This window comes from Capricornis sumatraensis, chromosome 5 (genome assembly GCF_032405125.1).
Source record: "Capricornis sumatraensis isolate serow.1 chromosome 5, serow.2, whole genome shotgun sequence".
NCBI lineage: Eukaryota > Metazoa > Chordata > Mammalia > Artiodactyla > Bovidae > Capricornis > Capricornis sumatraensis.
The window spans coordinates 20,778,618-20,802,938 of NC_091073.1; the positions used below are offsets into that span (position 1 = coordinate 20,778,618).

Genomic DNA, 24,321 nt, shown 5'->3' on the forward strand with positions numbered 1-24,321 from the left:
TGAATCCAGATTTGGCTGACTCCAAAGGTTTTATGTTTTTTCCAGTTCCTCACTGCCTTCCATAGTAATCACTAAAGTGTGTAGTGCTTGCCTCACATGTATAAGAAATGGTCTTTCCCTGAAGCATTTTTAGTTTAATTGAAGATATAAGAGATGAACATAGGAGATGGTTATTATTGTCACATTCATCCTTCCTTGGTTAATTCTTTAACTCTTGACGAAGGAAGAAGATTATTTTTATTTATTTAGTGGAAATTAGTAAAGAGAAAGTGGTGCAGTCCGTTTGCTACAGATATTAAATACCTAGGCTGTCTGACTTTAGTGGAGGGAATCTCAAGTATTTTCCACTTTTCATTTTTCCATATTTCAGCTACCTTAATTGATGGTTAGAAATAGAATTTTTATTTTATTTTATTTTTGTTTTATTTATTTTATTTTATTTTTGTATTTGTTTAATACATTTACACATTGGGCCCTTTTAAAAGAAGTTGCATAGTGTGAAAAAGACTATGGACTTTAGAGACAAATCTTGTGTTCAAATCAAGGCCCCAAATGAGGGAACTTTATGGGACAGTAGAATTGTTGTATATCTTGACAGAGATTTCATTGTAAGGGTGGATATATTATATTTATTAGAACTTATACAAGTATACACTTTGTGCGTTCTAACATACAACTTAACTTTAATATATAGAATATAAATATTGACATCTAAAAGATGTTTAGGTATCCCAGGTTCTTGGATTGGAAGAATTAATATTGTTAAAATGGCCATACTACCCAAAGCAATCTACAGATTTAATGTTATCCATGTCAAATTACCCGTGACATTTTTCACAGAACTATAACGAATAATACTGAAATTTATATGAGACCACAAAGGACTTAGAATTGCCAAAGCAATCCTGAAGAAAAAGAATAAAGCTGTATGCATAACCTCCCAAATTTCAGGCAATACTGCAATGCTGTAGGAATAAAAAGAGTGCAATATTGGCCCCAAAACATGTGTATGTATCAATGGAACAGAATAGAGAGCCCAGAAATAAACCCAGAAACCTACAGTCAGTTAATCTTTGACATAAGAGGCAAGAATATTCAGTGGGGAAAAGACAGTCTCTTCAGCAAGTGGTTGTGGGAAAGCTGGCCAGCCACATATAAATCAATGAAGTTGGAACACCCCTTTACAACATACACGAAAATAAACTTAAAATGGCTTAGAGACATAAATAAAGATGTGATGCCATAAAACTCCCAGGAGAGGGACTTCCCTGGTGGTCCAGTGGCTAAGAATCCACCTTGCAATGCAGGGGTTGTGGAGGCTCCTTCCTTAATGAAGTAACTAAGAGCCCACATACCACTGGGCAATTTAGCCTGTGTACCACAGCTAGAGAAAGCCCGTGTGCTGCGACAAAGACCCAGCAGGGCCAAACAAGAAAGAAAGAGTAAGACTCCTGGAAGAGAACAGAGGCAGACATTCTGTGACACGAATTGTTCTGTATTCTGTGATATAGATCATACTACCAGCATTTTCTTAGGTCAGTCTCTCTCAAGGCAAAAGAATCAAAAGCAGAAATAAACAAATGGGAGCTAATCAAACTTACAAGTTCTGCACAGCAAAGGAAACCATAAAGAAAATGAAAAGACAACCTATGGAATGGGAAAAAATATTTGCAGATGATGCAACTGACACAGATGGGCTTAATTTCCAAAATACACAAACAGTTCTGACAGCTTAATATCAAAAACCAACTCAATCAAAAAATGGGCAGGACAGCTAACTAGACTTTTCTCCCAAGAAGACATACAGATGGGCAACAGGCACATGAAAATATGCTAATCATTGCTAATTATTAGAGAATTGCAAGTCAAAATTATGATGAGTTATCACTTCACACCAGTCAGAAAAGCTGTCATCAGAAAGTCGACAAATAATAAATCTTGGAGAGGGTGTGGAGAAAAGGAAACCCTCTTACACTGTTAATGGGAATGTAAATTAGTACAGCCACTATGAAAAACAGTATGGAGGTTCCTTAAAAAACTAAAAATAGAGCTACCATATGAGCCAGCAATCCTAATCCTGAGCATATATCCAGAAAAGACAAAAAACTCTTAAAAAGATACATGCACCCAATTTCATAGCAGCACTGTTTACAAGAGCCAAAACATGGAGCAACCTGTGGCTGTCAACAGATGAAGAAGATGTGCTATATGTTATATAATGGAATATTACTTAGCCATAAAGAAGAATTAAATATTTTCATCTGTAGCAGTATGGATATACATAGAAATTATCATACTAAGTAAAGTGAGTCTGATAAAAGACAAATACTATGATACCACTTATGTAGAATCTAAAAAAATGATACGAATGAACTTACAAAACAGAAGCTGACTCGAAGACATAGAAAACAAACTAGTGATTACAAAAGAGGAAAGGGGGAGAGAGAGAAATTAGGACCTTGGGATTAACAGATACAAACTACTATATATAAAATAGATAAACACGGTTTTACTGTGTACCATAGGGAACTATATTCAATATGCTGTAATAACCTATAATGGGAAAGAATCGGAAAAAGAACATTTATGTATGTATGTGTGTATGGATCACTTTGCTGCACACGTGAAACTAATGCAATATTCTAAATCAAACTGTACTTCAATTAAAAAAATGTAAGACCTGTTTTTCAAAAGCATCATTTGGAGTTTTTTTCCTCTGTGTCTTAGATTCAAGCAACTAGTTCAAGAAAGTAAAAGACCCAATAATTGATGATATTCAACAAAGTTAAAAAAAAAAGATTAAGGATTTGAATATAAGATCCAAAATCATTGAAATCCTAAAAGAAAACGTAGTGGTAAGCTCCTTGATATGAGTCTTGGTGATGATTTTTTTTGGATTTAAAACTTAAAGTGAAGACAATACAAGAAAAAATAAACAAGCAGAACAACATCAAACTAAAAAGCTTCTGCACATCAAAGGAGGCCATAGACAAAATATAAGGCAACGTACTAAATGGGAAGCCTGGTCACGAAGAGTTGGACACAATTTAGCAACTGAACAACTATAATGGGAAAAAATATTTGCAAATTATATATCCTATAAAGGGTTTGTATCCAAGATATATAAAGAACTCAGACAACTCAATAGCAAAACAATTTAAAAAAACGGGCAGAAGACCTGAATAGACATTCTTTCAAAGACATACAGATGGCTACCAGACGCTCAATATCACTAATCATCAGGGAAATGCAAATCAAATACACGATGAACTATCACCTCATACTTGAAGAAAATATTATCAAAAACACAAGAGATAACAAGTGTTGGTGAGAATGTGGAGAAAAGGGAATTCTTTTTTTTTTGTTGTTTTTTGTTTTTTGTTGGAAAAGGGAATTCTTGTCCTGTTTGTAAGAATGTAAATTGGTGCAGTTACTACAGAAAACAGCATAGCGGTTCCTTAAAAAATTTAAAAATAGAACTACTATATGATTTAGCAGTTCAATTTCTGGGCATTTATCCAAAAGAAAATATTAGCTTGAAAAAAGCATAGGCACCCTCATGTTCATTATGGAATTACTTAACCAAGATAGGGATGCAGTCTAACTGTCTGTTGATAGATGAATTTATCAAGAAAATGAATAGATAAAAAATACTATTATTCAGCCATAAAAAGAAGGAAATCTTGCCGTTTGTGACATCATGGATGGACCTTGAGGGTATTATACTAAGTGAAATAAGTCAGATAAAGACAAATACCATATCTTATCACTCATACATGGAATCAAAAACAAAAATCTACCATCTCCTAGATACAGAGAACAGATGGTAGTTGCCAGGGTGGAGGGGGTTCAATTCAGTTCAGTCACTCAGTTGTGTCCGACTCTTTGCGACCCCATGAATCGCAGCACACCAGGCCTCCCTGTCCATCACCAACTCCCGGAGTTCACTCAGACTCACGTCCATCGAGTCCCTGATGCCATCCAGCCATCTCATCCTCGGTCGTCCCCTTCTCCTGCCCCCAATCCCTCCCAGCATCAGGGTCTTTTCCAATGAGTCAACTCTTTGCATGAGGTGGCCAAAGTACTGGAGTTTCAGCTTCAGCATCAGTCCTTCCAAAGAAATCCCAGGGCTGATCTCCTTCAGAAGGGACTGGTTGGAAGTCCTTGCAGTCCAAGGGACTCTCAAGAGTCTTCTTCAACATCACAGTTCAAAAGCATCAATTCTTCGGCGCTTAGCTTTCTTCACAGTCCAACTCTCACATCCATACATGACCACAGGAAACACCATAGCGGGGTAGTTAAAATGGGTGAAGGGAGTCAAAAAGCACAAACTTCTAGTACTAAAGTCATGGGGATATAATTCACAGCATGGTATGTATACTTGATAATACTGCATTGCATATTTGAAAGTTGCTAAGAAAGAAAATCTTAAAAGGTCTCATCACAAGGAAAAAGCTTTTTGTAACTATGTATGGTGGCAGATTTCACTAGACTGTTGTGGTGATCATTCAGCAAATATTTGTATATATACAAATATTGAATTATGTTGTATACCCAAAACTAATAAAATGTCATATGTCAGTTATACCTCAATTTAAAAGAAAGCTAGAGCATTCACTTTGACAAGACTAACATCAAACATACATGCATATGTTACTAATTGTTTTCTTTAAATCAAAAATGATTCATTAGGTGTGAAATGCCATTTCATCTTTGAAATGAAGGTTGTTTTAACTCATAACCTATAATCTGGTGAGTTTTTAAATACTTAATTGATCATAGTTACACTTCTGAAATGAATACTATTCATTTATGGAGTTGTTTAAAATATATAGTAGCAACTGAAGTGTTTAATATTTAACTATATTTGTTTCAGTATTGAGAAATGAGGTCTGAAAGTTTTTCTTTCTATAGTGTAATCCTTAGATTTCTGTGTTATATTTGCTTCATAAAAAAGATTTTGCGAGATTTCCTTCCTCTGTTCTGGCATGGTGTAAATTTCGTCTCTGTTATCTGTTACTTGGATCTGAAAGAATTTCCCCTATGAAGCAGATTAGTATGTGTTTGGATTATAGCTCTTTAGTAAATCTCAGTTTATTCCATGGCTGTTAGTTTCTTTTGATTTCTGTCTCTTTTGTTCAATTTTTTCATTTGTTTTCCTAGAATATAATCTAGTTCATCCAAAATTTCAAGTGTATTTTCAGAGTTTCACAAAGTACTTTTCTATAATTCTTTCAACTTTTTGTTTATCTGCAGTTATTTTTCTGTTCTCATTTTTAATATTGTATATATTTGAGTTCGAGTAATTAAATTTACTAGGTTATATATTAAATTTTTTAAGGTGTTGAATTTATTTTCCTGTTTTTCTTTTTTCGAGTTCCTTGCCCTCTGTCTTTGATCTGTTTTTGCCTTTCTTCTGCCTTCCTGGCATATGCAGTGCTCTTTTTCTGGATTCTGAAGATTAATCCTTAATTTTTTTATTCATGATACTTACTGTTTAGTAATGTACGTGTTTTATGCATTTTATGCCAAGATTTACCTTCTGAGCTCAATTTTGGCTCATATGTTTCCATTATTTGTATTTTCAAGAGATTATGCAATTTCAGTTTTGATACTCTGTTTAAAATAAGAGAGTTTTTGTTTGCTTTGTTTTAAACTTCCAAATGGTTAAAGTTTCTTTTCCTAATAAAAATTCAATTTCTAGTTTTATTGCATTATAGTATAGACTAATAGGTTTTTGGAAACTTCATTGATTTTCCTTGTAGCTTAATATATGATTTATTTTTTCTTACTTCTCTGTATTTGAAAATGAGGATACAGTCTTTACTTTTAGATAAAGAATTCATAACATATTGGCATGAGTGCTAAGTTGCTTCAGTTGTGTCTGACTCTTTGCAGCCCTATGTACTATAGGCTCCTCTGTCCATGGGATTGTCCAGGCAAGAATACTGAGGTGGGTTGCCATGCACTCCACCGGGAGATCCTTCTGACCCAGGGATTGAACCCATGACTCTTACATCTCCTGCATTGGCAGGAGAGTTCTTTAGCACCAAGTGCCACCTGGAAATCCCTCATTACATATTAATTCAGCCATATTAATTATATTAGTTTCCATATAGCCCCCTTTATGTCCGTCTGTTTTATCATGAGCTGGATGTTGTTAAAATTTTTGTTGATTTCTGTTTCCAGTGGTCATTGCCTTGTATTTAGATGATAATACAGATATTTTAAAGATGTATATCCTTATGTCTTTCTTATGGTTGATACTGTTTATTGTTACTGAATAGTCAAATGTCTTGATTAATATTTTCCCCTGAATATAACCTTTTTATGATATAAATTAACATTGTAAACTCATTTTCATTGGCCAGGAGCTGTGGTTTGGGAACCAGATGGCTTGGTTTTTTGTTGTTGTTGTTAAAACTTACAGTTGGAATTGTCTTTTTTGTGTATTTTTTAATTTTATTTTTAATTGGAGGATAACTGCTTTACAATTGAAAATAAAATTGACAAAAATACAAAAAAAGAGGGATAAGAGGATGACAGAGGATAAGATGGTTGGATGACGTCACTGATTCAATGGACATGAAGGAGATGGCAATAGGAAGCCTGGCATGCTGCAGTCCGTGGGGTCATAAAGAGTTAGACAGGACGCGGCAACTGAACAATAACAATTGCTTTACAATATTGTGTTGGTTTCTGTCGTACATCCACATGAATCAGCCATAGGTATACATATGTTTCCTCCCTCTTGAACCTCCCCCCCACCACATCCCACCCATCTAGGTTGTCACAGAGTACTATGACCAAATAGCTTGGTTTTGAATCTTGGCTCTAGCATTTTAGCTTTGTAATTTTGGGCAGATCACCACTTTGCCTGTTTCCTCATTTATTAATGGAGTATTCTACCTCACAGGATTGTTGTAAGGGTTAATTTGGGTTAATGAATTTAAAATGCTAAGTATAATGACTGGTATATTAAGTGTCAATAAGTCAGTATTGTTGTTCAGTTGCTAAGTCATATCCAACTCTTTGCAACCCCATGAACTGCAGGACACCAGGCTTCCCTGTTCTTCACTGTCTCCCAGGGTTCGCTCAGGCTCATGTACATTGAGACAGTGATACCATCCAACCATCTTATCCTCTGCTCCTCTTGCCCTCAGTCCTTCCCAGCATCAGGATCTTTTCCAGTGAGTCCGCTCTTGGTGTCAGGTGGCCAAAGTATTGGAGCTTCAGCTTTAGTCCTTCCCATGAGTATTCGGGGTTGATATCTTTTAGGATTGACTGGTTTGACCTCCTTGCAGTCCAGGGGACTCTCAAGAGTCTTCTTCTCCAACACCACAATTCGAAAGCATCAATTCTTTGGTGCTCAGCCTTCTTTATAGTCCAACTCTCACATCCATACATGACTACTGGAAAAACCATAGCTTTAACTGTATGCACCCTTGTCAGCAAAGTGATGTCTCTCCTTTTTAATATGCTGCCTAGGTTTGTCATAGCTTTTCTTCCAAGAAGCAAGCGTCTTTTAATTTTGTGGCTGCAGCCAATGTCTGCATTGATTTTGGAGCCCAAGAAAATAAAATCTGTCACTGTTTCTACTTTTTCACCATCTATTTGCCATCAAGTGATGGGACCAGATACCTGATTTTCATTTTTTGAATATTGAGTTTTAAGCCAGCTTTCACTCTCCTCTTTCACCGTCATCTTTAGTTCCTCTTTGCTTTCTGCCATTAGAGTGGTATCATCTGCATATCTGAGGTTGTTGATATTTCTCCCGGCAATCTTGATTCCAGCTTGTGAGTCATCCAGCCTGCATTTCACATTACTTACATTTATTGGCAGAGAAAAAAAAATAGGTGGATGTTTGGATATTGGCCGTGGCACTCTTATTTCACAACTGGAAAGGGGAACTTCCAATAGCAATTTCTTCCTCCTTTTTTCCCACCTGTTTTCCATGGTTTTTCTTTCAGTGTTTTTGTCATTTGTCTTTCTGTTCTGATAAATCTTGCTTGTTGCTGGAAATAATTATCTTTGAGCCATTTATATATATTTTTTGAGTCATCTGCCATGTATCTCTTTGTTAGGGAAAAATGACATGGTAAGCCTGACTTTTTTTTTTAGCCTGATGGTTTTTAAACGTCTGATGGCCAGTTGAGGTGTGAGTAGCTTTTCCTTCTGTCTGAATCCTTCCTCTTTGAATGCTGGTCTATCCCCCTTATACATCTTCTCTGCAAAGTTGGTATCAGAGGAAGATTTCAGAACTTCCCATTTATCTCTTATATTCTTTGAAGGGTAAGAAATGGAATGGTTAGATTTTTAAATGAAATTCTGCATATTTCTTTCTTTTCTCCAGATTGATGTTTCTCTTTGATATTTTATTGTTTTTAATTGATTTTCAAATTTTACAGTGTGCAACATTTAAACATGCCCAAAAGGTACACAAGATAAACTTTTAATTTATTTTTCTTCATTTCATTGAGTGTATGGAGTTTCATGGTCTTATGCCAGTGTCTTTCACTAAAAATCCTTTTTATACTTATTTTTAAGAAACAGATCTGGAGTAGGTACTTACTGTTGACTCGAGCCAACGTATGATAAAGTCAACAACTCAACTAAAATATATTAATTCTTTGCTATTGAAAATACACATTTAAAACAGTCTAACCTTTTCTTCCCTTCACAAAAGGAGTTTGGGTGGAGAGGACTTTAATCAAAGGAGTAGGTGATTCACTTCAAATAGTAATAGATATAAAAGAGAACTTTCAGTTTTACCACTCTGATCAGAAGCTCATTTCCTGACCAAAAGTCATACTTTGTACAGCTCTTTGGGTTTCCTGTGCCCTTGCTGAAGAGCTTGCTGTTGAAGTTTGTTTAAGAAGCGGTAGTTGTTGGAACAGTTTTGAACAGGGGAAGCTTTTCTTGAAATGGAAGCAAGTCTAAAGATCTTGGCCTGTTAGATTGCATTCCAGGGACCTAAATTGTTAAGTTTTATGAAGCTGGTCCCCAACTGGCACTTGAGTAAGTTTATAAAGATTCTGTCTTGTTTAGGATCTCCATTACTTTTTCTTTCAGCCATTAGGTAATTAAAAGACGATTTTTCTAATCCTAGTGTTGAACTGTCCACATGATAGGAGTCATGTTCCTAGTTGAGGGAGTAATATTTTTGGTTGCCAAAGAAATATACTCAGATGTACTGATGAAAAATTTAAATACATAGCTAAAATACAACATTTACTATTTTACTGAACAATATTTACTATTTTACTCATCAATTTCAACTACTACCACTAAAATTAACAGAAACTCCAAGTTCTCCGTATTAATTTTTAATAATGTATCCATTTAAATCAAAAGTAGAAGGTAAATAGCAGAGGCCTTCCCCATACTCCTGTTGCCTGTGCACCAGTCTCTTCCCATTACCAGAAATGTTTAACAGTTAACAGATCAACCTGTTTTCCTTTATCTCCTCCCTTCCCTTTACCCCTAAACTAGCTCTAGGAAAAGATGTGAAATAGGTCGTATTTATTTGAAACAACCTTCTTAGACTGTCTTCTTGTCCTTTGTTGCCTGGTACATTGTTTCTCAATTTTTCATATCCTAAAATCTATCAGTTTTCTATCAAAAATCCTATGATATTAGAAAGACATTTATTGGAGATATTAAGAGTTAAGAATTTAAGAACTGGGTCATAGTTAAGGGTGTATGTAGTATGGGAAAGCAGTATGCCTTTCAAGTTGTTAATAACTTGGTATAAATTTTTGAATAAATGATTAGCATAAAATACATCATGTTTCCTACATTGGTAGGAAACATTAGTGAAAACCAAGTGAAAATAAGTTTTTATGCTGTTGAAATTCTTAAAGCTTTTGGGGGTAACACTAGTACCTAATGGTAAAGCACAGTAAGTAGGACATAGTAGATGCTGATAAACGTTACCTGTCTTTGTATTGGAATCTATAGCATTTTATTCTTTAAATATAATAATACTGAATTGAGTAGACAGTATTACTAGTGTCAATAATTGTGCAGTTATGAACATTAAGCCTGGACTGGTCAGAAGTGGCATAGAAATGATGCAACTAACTCATGGCATGCTCAGACTCAGACTCAGTAAGCAGTTCCTGGTAGGTCAGGATTCATTCAGTCAGAAGTAGCTGTTGTTTTCTACTGTGCAGTCTTACAAGTAAGAAATGGTATTTCAGATTTGTAAGTCCAAGTATGGGAGAGTAGACTTTTATTGCTACAGAAACTCCTACTTCCCTTCTCATTACTAACGTATTCCATTGATGATATTCATGTCATCATCAGTTGAGCACTATTAGTTTTTATGACTTCAGAATGGTATGGAAATATTTTTGGCAGGTATCTAGTCAGTATTAGTATTTCTGATGTCTATCTTGTCAGTCACCTATGTTGCTGATTTTCTGTCAAGTATAAGAGATTAAAAAACATTCAGTTCAGTTCAGTTGCTCAGTTGTGTCCGACTCTTTGCGACCCCATGAATCGCAGCACGCCAGGCCTCCCTGTCCATCACCAACTCCTGGAGTTCACCCAAACTCACGTCCATTGAGTCGGTGATGCCATCCAGCCATCTCATCGTCTGTTGTCCCCTTTTCCTCCTGCCCCCAATCCCTCCCAGCATCAGAGTCTTTTCCAATGAGTCAACTCTTTGCATGAGGTGGCCAAAGTACTGGAGTTTCAGCTTTAGCATCATTCCTTCCAAAGACATCCCAGGATTGATCTCCTTCAGAATGGACTGGTTGGATCTCCTTGCAGTCCAAGGGACTCTCAAGAGTCTTCTCCAACACCACAGTTCAAAAGCATCAATTCTTAAAAGATACTAAAAGCAATAAAAGTTATTTATCTCTTGGATGATACTGAGGCACTTATAGTCAAATGTGTTTGCCAAATATATTTTTTAAAAGTGTTTGGAAATACTACTTTTAAAAAAGTAAAATTGCTCTCATTATTTGCAAGTGGAATCAGTTTTTTGAAACTCAGCAATCAAAGCAAATTGCAGCTGAAAAAATTGCAACAGTAAAGAATGAATGTTTTAATAATGCTCTCTAAAAACTGAAAATTAGTTTGGCTTTAAATTTATCCACAATAATAGTAATAAAACTCGTCACAATAGGTATTATTAAGTATAAATACCAAATAATAAGTTAAAATATTCTTTATAATTTTAATTCCTCATATGACTGTCTCCTTTTGGTTAAAGCAGAAACCGGTTGTTTGTCAAGAGTCTATTTAGTAACTGTTTCTGTAAGAAGTCAGAGATTAGCATTTTTGATATATAGTATACTTTATGTTATGTTATTTCCTTTGTTAAATGTTCTTGAAATGATTTGAGAAACCTGACTGGATAGAATACTAATGTACTCCTCCTTCCCTTTTCTATGACATTACTAGTGCCTCAGTGTGGTTTGAAGCTTGGCAAGAAGAGTCTGATAGAGAAGACTAATTATTTTTGAGAAAATACAAGCAATGCTTGGGACTTTCAGGTTTAGCAATACAGGGCTTTTTTAAAATTGAAAAATGAGATTGATTTATAATTTCCTCTTACATAATTATTTTTAATAACTGTTTTTATTGAAATATAATTTATATACCATACAGTTCATCTATTTAGAGTGTACAATTCATGGTTCTTAATATATTCAGAGTTGTGCAAACATTGCCATAATCAATTTTAGAACATTTCCATCCAGTGAAAACCACTGTGCCCATTAGCAGTCCCTCACTGTCTGGCCCCAGCCTTCCTTCCCTCAGCCACACACAGTGCCGAGTATTCTCCTTTCTCCCTCTCTTGGTATGCATGTTCTGAACATTGCATATCAGTGCATGGATGCATGCTCTGTTGCTTCAGTCAATAGCCTCATACAATTTGTAGCCTTTGGTTTCCGGTGTTTTCCATTTAGTATAGTATTTTTAAGTTTCATCTATGCAGTAGCACAGTTATAAGTACTTCATTCCTTTGTATTGCCAAATAATGTTCATGGAATGGACATGCTACAGTTTATTTGTACATTCTTGAGTTGGTGAACTGCTTCGAACATTTGCATACAAGATTTTGTGTTTACATATGTTTTCATTTCTCTAGGAATTGCTGAAGCATATGGAAGCTCTGTGTTTAACTTTTTCAGGAAAACATTTTTATAGATATTTTTTCCTCCATATAATTAAAGTATAACATGAAAGAGATATCTAAACTGAATTATAATTTCCTGTCATATTCTCATTCCACTAATATTTCTGGGTGTTGGACTTTTCAGTTATCTTCAGTTTTCATTTACTCTAAACACTTAAGTATTTTGGCTTTTCTAAAGTCTCCAACTCTATTCCCACAGCCAGTGATAAACTACGTGCTGGCACTTGCAGTTGTGAGAGAGCCCCAGCCTATTAGTCAGAGGGACCCCTGTGCAGTGACAAATAATTTATGGTGATGTATACTAACCTCTTTATTTAACTTGTAATGTGTCTTCCAAGATAGATTTGAGGTTTGCATCTAAAGTTAGAATTTCTATAAATTCTGTGTTTGACTTTCTCAGAATATACATCCACACTTACAAATTCTATATAACACAGCTCTCTTATTTTTTTAAAATCCTACTTCTAATTTTGAAACAGTAGTCACTGCAGAAGATTTGGAAAATACCCAAAATCTCAAAATAAGCTACTTATAATTCTAATATCCAGATAGCTGTTTCTAACATTTTGATGTATATACCCTCTTATATTTTGATTATTTACATTTAGAAAATTAAAAAAATTTAAATTACCATTTAAACAATAGAGTTCAAAAAATAGAGAGTTCAGATGAGATTGCAGGTAGTGTTTTATAACCTATTTAATAAATCATAACATTTTCTTATGTCATTAAGTATTAAGTCTCTTTTTTAAATCTTGATTTTTCTCAGCTGAAAAAAAGAATTTATAATTGTCTAGAATTCTTACATATTTATATTTTGAAATATCTCTTTAAAGTCTTTTTCTCTGTGTGTGTATTTGGTTACTAAAGTGGGATTACAGTCTGTTCAGTGTGTTTTCTTGTATTATAAGACTGTTCCACAATTTTCCTTTTCTCTGTTGATAGACATTTATTTCCACTGCTTCTCTTGGTGTGCATTTCAGATTAGTTTTTAGAAGTACATTTACTATGAATATTCTTAAGATTTGGGGCACATTTATGATTGCTTTTATTCAAATTAACGTTTCTTACAGATCAGGCAAATACTTTTATCATGTATAACATAGCGACTGAACTGAATTGAACATAGATGTGATAGTTGATTTCTGTGGTATTTCCTGTTTTTAAAAATTGCTATCCAGACATGTACCACCAACACCTCCATCACCTTAAGATCTGGAAACAGAAATATAACTTCTTAACTCTTCTGAATAAGTTCCCTGGCTAATAATCTAGAAAATCACAAACCATTACTACACAGGCTTTTATTCAGTTGTGTGTGGAACATTTTTAAGCCTACATAGACATGGATTTTATACATTTTTGTAATCTAACAGAATGAGCAGGTAACTTAGTATGTAGCTGGAGCATGATGAAAAAATTTGAGGGTGTAACTGCTCTCACTGAATTCCTAAAGCTCTTGTTTTTAGCCAGACTCTTCCTTTTGTACACTTCTTAATTAGTGAAGAGACTATTCATGTTTATATTTGGTTACAAAACTATATAAACTTATATACAGTTACTGGGAAAGCAAAGCATAATATTATCGTCACAGGCTTTTTGTGCTCTATTTTTTAATGCTTCATCAGGATAGTCTTTTCAAAATGATCTTTTCAAAGTTTTTAAAAAGTTAAAAAAATTTATTAGTCAAAAGAAAACCAAATCTCTCAAAGACATGAATAATGAGGGGTTTGTCATTTTCTATTTTAAAAACTTTTCTGTACCTTAAAATCAGATTATAATTTTAACTATTAAATTATCATTGATTTTTCAAGTAATTCCATTTCTTTTCTTGTCAAGTTTATTAGTACCATAATGTTAAGTATCATCTATTTAAGTAAAGTAAAAGTAAGTAGCAGTTAGGAATCGTATTTCTGTAATACACTATAAACTATAGTAAATTTTTAAGACTAAATTTAAACCACACAAAAAATACAGATTTTAAAGTTTTACATAGGACTTAAAGTAAGTTTTAAGTAAGATTAAGAGAATTTTCTGAAGTGATTCACTTTTTCTTTTTTTTCTGGTGAGATTTTTGGAACTGACTCTAGGCTCTTGCATATTGAAAAAGAATATTTTGCTAGGAGTTAGTTTGATCCATTTTGAAGTTGATAAAGCAGGAAAGCATATTCACCCTTGATGTCTGTGAATATAGATATGAATCGCACAAGTACCCATTGTTCATATCTAATAAAAGACCCCTATCCAAAATATGCAAACATCTTTTAAAACTCAACAAGAAGAAAACAAACTAGCTGATTAAAAAATAGGCCAAAGACCTTAACAGACAGGTCACTAAGGAAGATGTACACACTGTGAACAAGCATATGAAAAGGTGTTCCACATTATAGGTTATTAGGGAAAAGCCAGTTAAAATGAGGTACTCCACACATCTATTAGAATGGTCAAAATCCAGTACTCTGACAACACCAGATGCTGAGCAGAATGCAGAGCAACAGGAACTGTCATATGTTGCTGGTGGAAATAGGAAGTGGTACATCCACTTTGGAAGACGGTTTGGCAGTATCTTACAAAACTTAAGTATACTCTTAGCTTACAGACCAACATTCATGTTCCTTGGTATTTACCCAAAGAAGTTGAAAACTTACAAACACCTGCATACAGATATTTACAGCAGCTTTATTCATAATTGCCAAACTAGGAAGCAACCAAAATATCCTTCAGTAGGTGAATGAGTGAATGAACTAGATCCCACATGCCACAACTAAGAGTTCGCACGCCACAATTAAATACCCCACATGCTGCAACAAAGATCGAAGATCCTGTGTGTTATAACTAAGACCTGACACAGCCAAATAAATATTTTTTTAAAAAAGAAAAAGCGTGGAGGAACCTTTAATGTATATTACCAAGTGAAAGAAGCAACTCTGAAACGGCAACCTACTATATGATTCTAACTACCTGACATTCTGGAAAAGGCAAAACAGTGGAAAGAGTAAAAAGATCAATGGTTGTCAGGGGTTTGGAGAGGGGGAGGAATTAATAGAGCACAGAGAATTTTTAGGGCAGTGAAAATAACTCTGTAGGTATGGAGAAGGGAATGGCAACCCACTCCAGTACTCTTGCCTGGAAAATCCCATGGATGGAAGAGCCTGGTAGGCTACAGTCCCTGGGGTTGCAAAGAGTAGGACACTACTGAGTGACTTCTTTCACTTTTCACTTTCATGCACTGGAGAAGGAAATGGCATCTCACTCCAGTTTCTTGCCTGGAGAATCCCAGGGACAGGGGAGCCTGGTGGGCTGCTGTCTATGGGGTCGCACAGAGTCGGACACGACTGACGCGACTTAGCAGCAGCAGCATGGTAATATAATGATGGATATGTGTCATTATACATTTTTCCAAACCCATAGAATGCACATCACCAAGAGTGAACTCTAAATGTAAACTATGGACTCTGGGTAATAATGATGTGTCAGTGTGGGTTCATCAGTTGTAACAAATGTCCCACTCTGTAGGGATGGCTGTGCATTTGTGGAGGTGAAGGGTATATAGAAAATCTCTGTAATGTCTCTCAGTCTGTCTATTAGCCTAAAACTGGTCTTTAAAAATAGTCTTAAATACAAATGTGTAGTCCTGTGCAGTAGGATTATTTTTTGTTTATATGACTCGGAGAAGCAGCATTCATCTCACAGGAAACCAAGACAGTAGGCCGGCTAAGGGGGTCCTTAAAGCTTCAAGGGCTGGACTTTGTGTGATTCTGAGAGGTAAAATTTTTAAATGGCCTCTTCCACCTATAGGTATCCTTTTTGATGTAGAGGGGATTTTTTTTTTTTTTTTTTTGGCGAGCCACCTTTTTGTCAATAGTCTTGCTCAAATGTATGAAAGGTTCATTTTCTCTCCCCTAGTAGTTTAAGTAGAGGCAGCTAGAAAGGAAGAATCCTCTTGAGTATGTGGGCTGAAAAGCATGCTGTTATATATAATACCACTCACTGTGGATTATATTTCTTTTCTTTCTTTCCAGGTTGCCTGGAAATGTTAGTAAGTATAAAATAAGTGTTCTAGGATCATATAAGTAAGAGAGTAAGTGAAAGTGAAAGTTACTCAGTTGTGTCGGACTCTTTGTGACCCCATGGATATACAGTCCATGGAATTGTCCAGACCAGAATACTGGAGTGGGTAGCCATTCCCTTCTCCAAGGGACCTTCCCAACCTAGGGATTGAACTCAGGTCTCTCACATTGCAGGCGGAATCTTTACCAGCTGAGCCACCAGGGAAGCCCAGCTGGGGTGGGTGGCCTATCCCTTCTCCAGTGGATCTTCCTGACCCAGGAATCGAACCCAGGGGTCTCCTGCATCGCAGGCGGATTCTTTACTAGCTGAGCTACAAGGGAAGCCCGTAAGAGAGAGTAAAGCAGGTTTTAAAAAAAGTTATTTGTGTATGTGTGTTTGTATATTTGAGTTTTGAAATGCTAATTGCATTGTTACACTGAATAGACAGATATAGTATATAATATTTCCCAAATTTGTTTGATCATGGGATTCTTCTGTCATAAGTTTTTTACTGAAATCCAGGACATAAGTAGGACAGTTCATAAAATTCTACTCTAGATTAATGGACGGAATAACAGGCCAGTTGAAAAAGAATCTCTTGCTGACATGAAAGCAAATAACTTTTGCTACTTTGTGTTGTTGTTTTCCTAATTCAAATGGTAAAATAGTTCTCATGTACTCAGACTTAACAAATTGGATACAAATTAACTCATCCTCTGTGACTTCAGAAACATAATTATAAGTAGATTTGAAGACCAAGTAGCCATCTTTGATTTTGGTTTGATTTGAATAACTTGTTAAAAATCAATGATTTTTAAAACACTGCTCTGGACAGAACTTTCTGCAGTGGTAGAAATGTGCTATATCTGTGCTGTTCTGTATGGCTGTCAGGAGCTACATGTGGTTATTAAGCATGTAAAATGTGCTAGTGAGGCCAAGGAACTGGATTTTTTGTTTTATTTTTGTTAATTTAAATTACTACATGTGGCTAGTAGCTTCTGTTTTGGACAGTGCAGTCTTTAGAATATATTTGTATATATGTGCAATTAAAATGAAATAATTTTTTTTGAAAAGTTGAAACTGATTAATATACTTAAGTTATTTATATTCATGTCATTTTATAGCTACATGATTGAAAGAATTCTCCCAGTGGTTTTATACTTAAAAAAAAAAACTATGTAATTTGCTAGATAGATTTCAGGATCATAAATATTCTTTTACAGTTAGTTTTTATGTATTTCTTTTGTATAACCAGTACTACATTCCAAATGATCAAAAGGGTTTCACATTCAGTTTTAAGAAAAGAATGACAATAGGAAGAAAGAAGATACCCTCAGATGAGAGACCTCAGATTTAAATTCATTTGCCATTGGCATGCTTGCCAGAATTGAGGCATTTGCAGAATTTTCCTGGTTATTGATTTATCTCTAAGTTGAAGATATAGTTTATATGAATATCCTTTGAAAAAATTAGAGCTTACAAAATGAAAATAGTGTTATAAATGTTATTGTTAAATAATTATGGAACATATCAGAAATTTGACTAATTTTCTGCAAATACACTTTTGAGTTTTAAACATTGATCCTTAGTCATTTGATCCAAAATCAGATGACCCTTAAGCATTTGACTTTGGGTTAGAGTAATGCTTATGTTTGGTAGAAAGGCAAAAGTATTAAGGCATATAGATTCTCAAAATAAAAGTTTGACTAAAACTATCATAATTGAATAATTTTAGAATAAATTGTTAAAGATACAACTACTTAGGGATTAATTTCATAGTAGTTTTTCTTATCTAACACTGAGATTAGGAAATTTCAATAATCAGTTATTTGCAAGCAGCTTATTTAATATATTAATAATACCTCTTTGCAGATGCCAATTGAATAAAATATTTTACTCAATAATATGACTAAATAGTTTCACTTTACTATTTGAACTCTTAAAGCAGTTTATATGTATTTTTATTCAACTAGCATTCAGTTGTTACTGGTTTTATTTTGGAGTATCATTACTTTTAAGAGCTGGTAATTATTTTAAAAGTTGTCCACAAGCATTTTGAATTGTATAGAACTGATGGCTTCCTCATAAGAAGTTGTGCATTATGTAGAGTCACAGATGTAGCCTCAATATAAATGATGAATTTTAGGTACATAATAAAAAATAATTTAAAAGCCATATATATTTATATTTATGTGTGATGATCAATGCCCTTTGTCTTAAAATAGTGGTTTTAATGTTCCCTAAGTTGCAAAAATCTTCGCATATATTAAAGATGATAGTTTTACTATTTTTTATTTTTAAGACAACCAGTAAATGACCTTACTATGTGGCAGTTAATGTTTTATGGTATATTTGGATGAAGTGTGTATTATGGATTAACTCACTCAAAATGAGGTTTTAGGTAAAAGCAATTCTGTTTGCTGACATGTAGCTCAGTTTCTTGTTGTTTTTTAAGATGCACTGCTTTAAATTATAGTCAGTTTACAAGGGATTAATTTCCACAGTAAACAAGCAGCTCATACAACTCAATACCAGAAAAACAAACAACCCAATTAAAAAGTGGGAAAAAGACCTAAACAGACATTTTTCCAAAGAAGACATACAGGTGGCTAACAAACACATGAAAAGATGCTCAGCATCGCTCATTATTAGAGAAGTGCACATCAAAACCACAATGAGATATCACCTCACACCAGTTAGGATGGCCATCATCAAAAAGTCTACAAGCAATAAATGTTGGAGAAGGTGTGGAGAAAAGGGAACCCTCTTGCACTGTTGGTGGCAATGTAAATTGATACAGCCACTATAGAAGACTTAAAAATCTAGGAGATTGCTTAAAAAGCTAGGAATAAAAGCAATGACCCAGCAATCCCACTCCTAGGCATATACCCTGAGGAAACCAAAATTGAAAAAGACACATATACCTCAATGTTCACTGCAGCACTATTTACAATAACTGGAATGTGGAAACAACCTAGGTGTCCATCAACAGATGAATGGATAAAGAGCTGTGGTACATATACACATGGAATATTACTCAGCCGTAAAAAGGAGCACATCTGAGTCAGTTCTAATGAGGTGGATGAACCTAGAGCCTATATAACAGAGTACAGTAAGTCAGAAGGAGAAAGATAAATATCATATACTAATGCATATATATGGGATCTAGAAAGATGGTACCAATGGATTTATTTACAGGGCAGCAGTGCAGAAGCAGACATAGAGAACAGACTTACGGACACAGGGGTTGGGGAGGAGGGAAAAGGTGAAATGTATGGAGAGAGTAACACGGAAACTTACATTTCCATATGTAAAATAGATAGCCAATGGGAATTTGCTGTATGACTCAGGGAACTCAAACAGGGGCTGTGGTAACAACAACCTAGAGGGGTGGGATGGGGAGGCAACATATGTATACCTATGGCTGATTCATGTTGATATGTGGCAGAAAATAACAAAATTCCGTAAAGCAATTATTCTTAGCAAAAACAACAGCAAATATTATAGTCAATTTAGCCTAATCTCTTCCTATTTTCATAACATTTTTATATAAACATGCTTGATGTTTTTCAAAAAACGGTACTACCTATCAATAGGTATTTGACATAGAGGTAATCTGTAAGCCCACTGCTTCTAAACACATTCTGTTAATTTTACTTCTATTGTATGTAATAAAAATACCATTTCATAAATGGTAGTTTGCCTTTTCTCTTTAAAAAAAAAACAATATGTATATTTCACAGTTCTCTTTGAATTTGAAAACTTTAAGTTATTAATGTTGATGTAAAAAACCAAATGTTTTGAGTAACGTTACTCAGAGACATCTTAGATTGACTGTATCTAAGTTAGAATAATAAACATTTCACAGGGTCATGAAAGTCCTAGCTTTTAAGGTTTTTAGTGTTTAGTATAACCCTGTAATTGGTATGTGCTAATATAATATGTTTGAGTTGCTATGAGATTAAGGAGTAGAAACAAAATTCCTCATTTTTTATTTGTTTCTTTTTTTTAAAGACACCTAGTTGTTGGGCAGAAGAAGGTGCAGAAAAGAGATCACATCAGCGTTCTGCATCATGGGGGAGTGCTGATCAACTGAAAGAGGTAAGTTACTTCTGTTTCCAGTCTGTAACATGCTCTGGTCCTAGCAAATTATCTTAACTATTTCCTGAATATAATGATACTTCCTGTATTTGTGATAAACTTACCTCTTTCAGAGTTATAAGGGTTGCTTTCCACTTTTTGGTGAATAATTCTGAGTTTACATGATTTGTGCCCTTCATATTTTTATGAATATTTCTTATGTACTCACTGAGCTTTTTTGCCTTTCCAGAATGAAGTCTGAATTTATGTTATTTTATCTTGTTCATTTTAGTTATTTTTTTTCCCATTTCAGCTTTCTTGTTTTTGAATTACAGCAACTAGACCTATAGATGACAGGTTTTTACAACGGTATGATAAAGTTAGAGAAACTTAAAGTTGAAAGATCATCTAGTCTGTCTCCTGTATAAATACTTGTATACTTATAGTTGATTCACATTGTTGTACTCTAGAAACCAACACAACAGTATATAGCAATTATCCTCCAATCAAAAATAAAAAAGAACACAGCACTCCTTAGAAAATGTTCATCTAGTCTATTATAGTCATTCTCAGTGAAAAAGCTCATCACTTTGCAAGGGAACCAAAACAGTTCAGTTGTTTCAGCTTAAATTGTTAACTAGTTTATTCTGTATATTGAACTTAAAATTATACCCCTAAGTTTTGACTCTGCCCTCTGTATCAATATTGAAAAAGTATAATTTAAATATTTGAAAGGCTTGCAGTATGTCATTTTCCTCCAGGATAAACATTGACATTTCTCTCAAGTATATTCATATGATAGTTTCCATACCTCTTAGTATCATTTTCATATACTTTATGTATCAGTATTTCTCATGTACTGTGGTATCTGGACTGAATAGATACAGTAGTCTATTCGCATAGTCTGTTGCCTATGACTGTGTTACATTTTTGTTGCTTCATTATATTATTGATGTAGAGAAATCCTCAGTTCCTATTCATGCCACATACAAACACATATGCACAAAATCAATTTTTCCCAACAGCAACAAAAAAGGAAGCTGACTCCATATCTAGTTTAAGATAGGCATTGAAGACATGTATATATGCATAGACTATTGAGTGATATTGAATAAAAAATAAATTTGCTCTTTTATCTCACAGGTAAATATAATCTTAAAGCTATAGCCAGGAATTGGAATAGTTGAACTTTGGACTACAGCAATACATGATATACCCTATTAAAAAGGAATGGCTGACATGACGGAGTGAGAGATTTAATTACTCTCCTCACAAAAGAATAATAAAGCTGGACAAAATAATTAAAACAAATTTAGCACTCTGGAAGTCAGTCAAATTGAGAAACCTCATTCATGGAAAGTATTGAACTCCTCAGGGTGAGAATAACACAAGTTTGTGGTGTTCTTACTTGGTGCTGCGCTTCTTTCCCTGTTCCTCACCTCCAGCTTTGCAGGTGTGGTATTTCAGCTCGGACGGGGCAGCCCTTGAAAAGCAGAAGCTTTGCTGCCCCTGCTGGAGAGAGGACCTTGCTAAGGGAGTGTTACAGAGGAAAATAACGTTCTTAGTTGCAAAGTAGGGAGGACCTGTGGTTCTGCTGGTCTGAGATTTAGGGGTGATTTGTGGCAAGCCCAGACTCAACAGAGTGGCAGGATTTTATAGAGAGTTCTAGGAAGTCAGACAGTCTTGGAGGCTTGATAAGTTCACCCCATATCCTAGGTTGACTGTAGAATAGTGTAGCAGAATATCAGTGGGCCCAAGTCACCCACTTCTCACTGGGTAGTGCAGCCTAAGAATAAGCGGAAATGAGACCAAACAGGCCCAGTGGTAATAAAATCTGAGGCCAGCTTGTAAAAGGCCCAAGTTTTGAATGCACTCCTCATTCCACACATAAACCTCATTCAAATATACACACATCCTGAGAGTGGTAGTTTTACTGGACTGAGATGTTTGAGTAAACTGTCTGAATAGTGTTTTGCTAAACAGTAAGGTGACACTGGAGACCACATTAAAAAGGTATGAAAAAGCCAGTCTTAGAAAGAAAAATGAGGGGCAGGAGAAATGGAGGAGATGTCAGTGGCCACATATTGTGGGGAAAATAGACTTTTAGTCTATCAACTGCTCTCAGACAAAATCAGAATCTAGTTGCTCCAGTATATTATCTAAAATGTCCAAAGTTCAGCAAAAAATTTAGAGATATGCAAAGAAACAAAAATGGATGACCCATACTTGAGGAACTATGCCTGAAGAACTATGGATGGAGGTTCGTAACATTATACAGGAGGTAGTAATCAAAACCATCCCTAAGAAGAAGAAATGCAAAAAGGCAAAATGTTTGTCTCAGAAGGCCTTAAAGATAGCTCAGAAAAAAAGAGAAGCAAAAGGCAAAGGAGAAAAGGAAAGATATATTTATCTAGATACAGGGTTCCAAAGAACAGCAAGGAGAGATAAGAAAGCCTTCCTCAGTGATCAGTGGAAGAAAACAATAGAATGGGAAAGACTACAGAGCTCTCCAAGAAAATTAGAGATAGCAAGGGAACATTACATGCAAAGATGGGCATAGTGAAGGACAGAAATGGTATGGACCTAACAGAAGCAGAAGATATTAAGAAGAGGTGGCAAGAATATGCAGAAGAACTATACAAAAAAGATCTTAAACCCAGATAACCACGATGGTGTGATCACTCACCTAGAGGCAGACATCCTGGAATGTGAAGCCAAGTGGGCCTTAGGAAGCATCACTATGAACAAAGCTAATGGACATGTTGGAATTCCAGCTGAGCTATTTCAAATCCTAAAAGATGATGCTGAGAAAGTACTGCACTCAATATGCCAGCAAATTTAGAAAACTCAGCAGTGGCCACAGGACTGGAAAAGATCAGTTTTTATTCCAATTCCAGAGAAAAGCAATGCCAAAGAATGTTCAAAGTACTGCACAATTGCACTCATCTCACATGCTAGCAAGGTAATGATCAAAATTCTCCATGCTAGGCTTCAACAGTACATGAAGCAAGAACTTCCAGATGTTCATGCTGGATTCAGAAAAGGCAGAGAAACCAGAGATCAAATTGCCAACATCCATTGGATCATTGAAAAAGCAAGAGAATTCCAGGTAAACATCTACTTCTGCTTCATTGACTATGCTCAAGCCTTGACTGTGTGGATCACAACAAACTGTGGAAAATTCTTCAAGAGATGGGAATACCAGGCCACCTGACCTGCCTCCTGAGAAATCTGTATGCAGGTCAGGAAGCAACAGTTAGAACCTGACGTGGAACAATAGACTGGTTCCAGATTGGGAAAGGAGTACATCAAGGTTGTATATTGTCACCTTGCTGTTTAACTTATATGCAGAGTATATCATGCAAAATGCTGGACTTGGTGAAACACAAGCTGGAATCAAGACTGCAGGGAGAAATATCAATAACCCCAGACATGCAGATGACACCACCCTTACGGCAGAAAGCAAAAAGAAACTAAAGAGCCTCTTGATGAAAGTGAAAGAGGAGAGTGGAAAAAGCTGGCTTAAAACTCAATGTTCAAACAACAACGATCATGGCATCTGGTTCCATCACTTCATGGCAAGTAGATGGGAAACAATGGAAACAGTGACAGACTTTATTTTCTTGAGTTCCAGAATCACTGAAGATGGTGACTGAAGCAATGAAATTAAAAGACGCTTGCTCCTTGGGAAAAAAGCTTTGACAAACCTAGACATCATATTAAAAAAACAGAGACATTATTTTGCCGTCAAAGGTCCATATAGTCAAAGCTATGGTTTTTCCATGAGTCATGTATAGATGTGAGAGTTGGACTATAGAGAAAGCTGAGCACCACAGAATTGATGCTTTGAACTGTGGTGTTGGAGAAGACTCTTGAGAGTCCCTTGGACTGCAGGGAGATCAAACCAGTCAATCCTAAAGGAAATAAATTGTGAGTACTCATTGGAAGGACTGATGCTGAAGCTGAAGCTCCAATACTTTGGCCACCTGATGTGAAGAGCTGACTCACTGGAAAAGACCCTGATGCTGGGAAAAATTGAA

General features: G+C 35.3%; 1 protein-coding gene across 1 annotated transcript in view; it reads left to right on the plus strand.

Annotated features, from left to right (window-relative positions):
• The window catches only part of GLCCI1 (glucocorticoid induced 1), a 104,511-nt gene that overhangs the window by 33,206 nt on the left and 46,984 nt on the right, over positions 1 to 24,321 (plus strand). Inside the window, exon 3 of the mRNA XM_068973059.1 lies at positions 20,216 to 20,302. Within this exon, the coding sequence (XP_068829160.1) occupies positions 20,216 to 20,302 (87 nt within the window). The remainder of the gene's footprint in view (positions 1 to 20,215; positions 20,303 to 24,321) is intronic.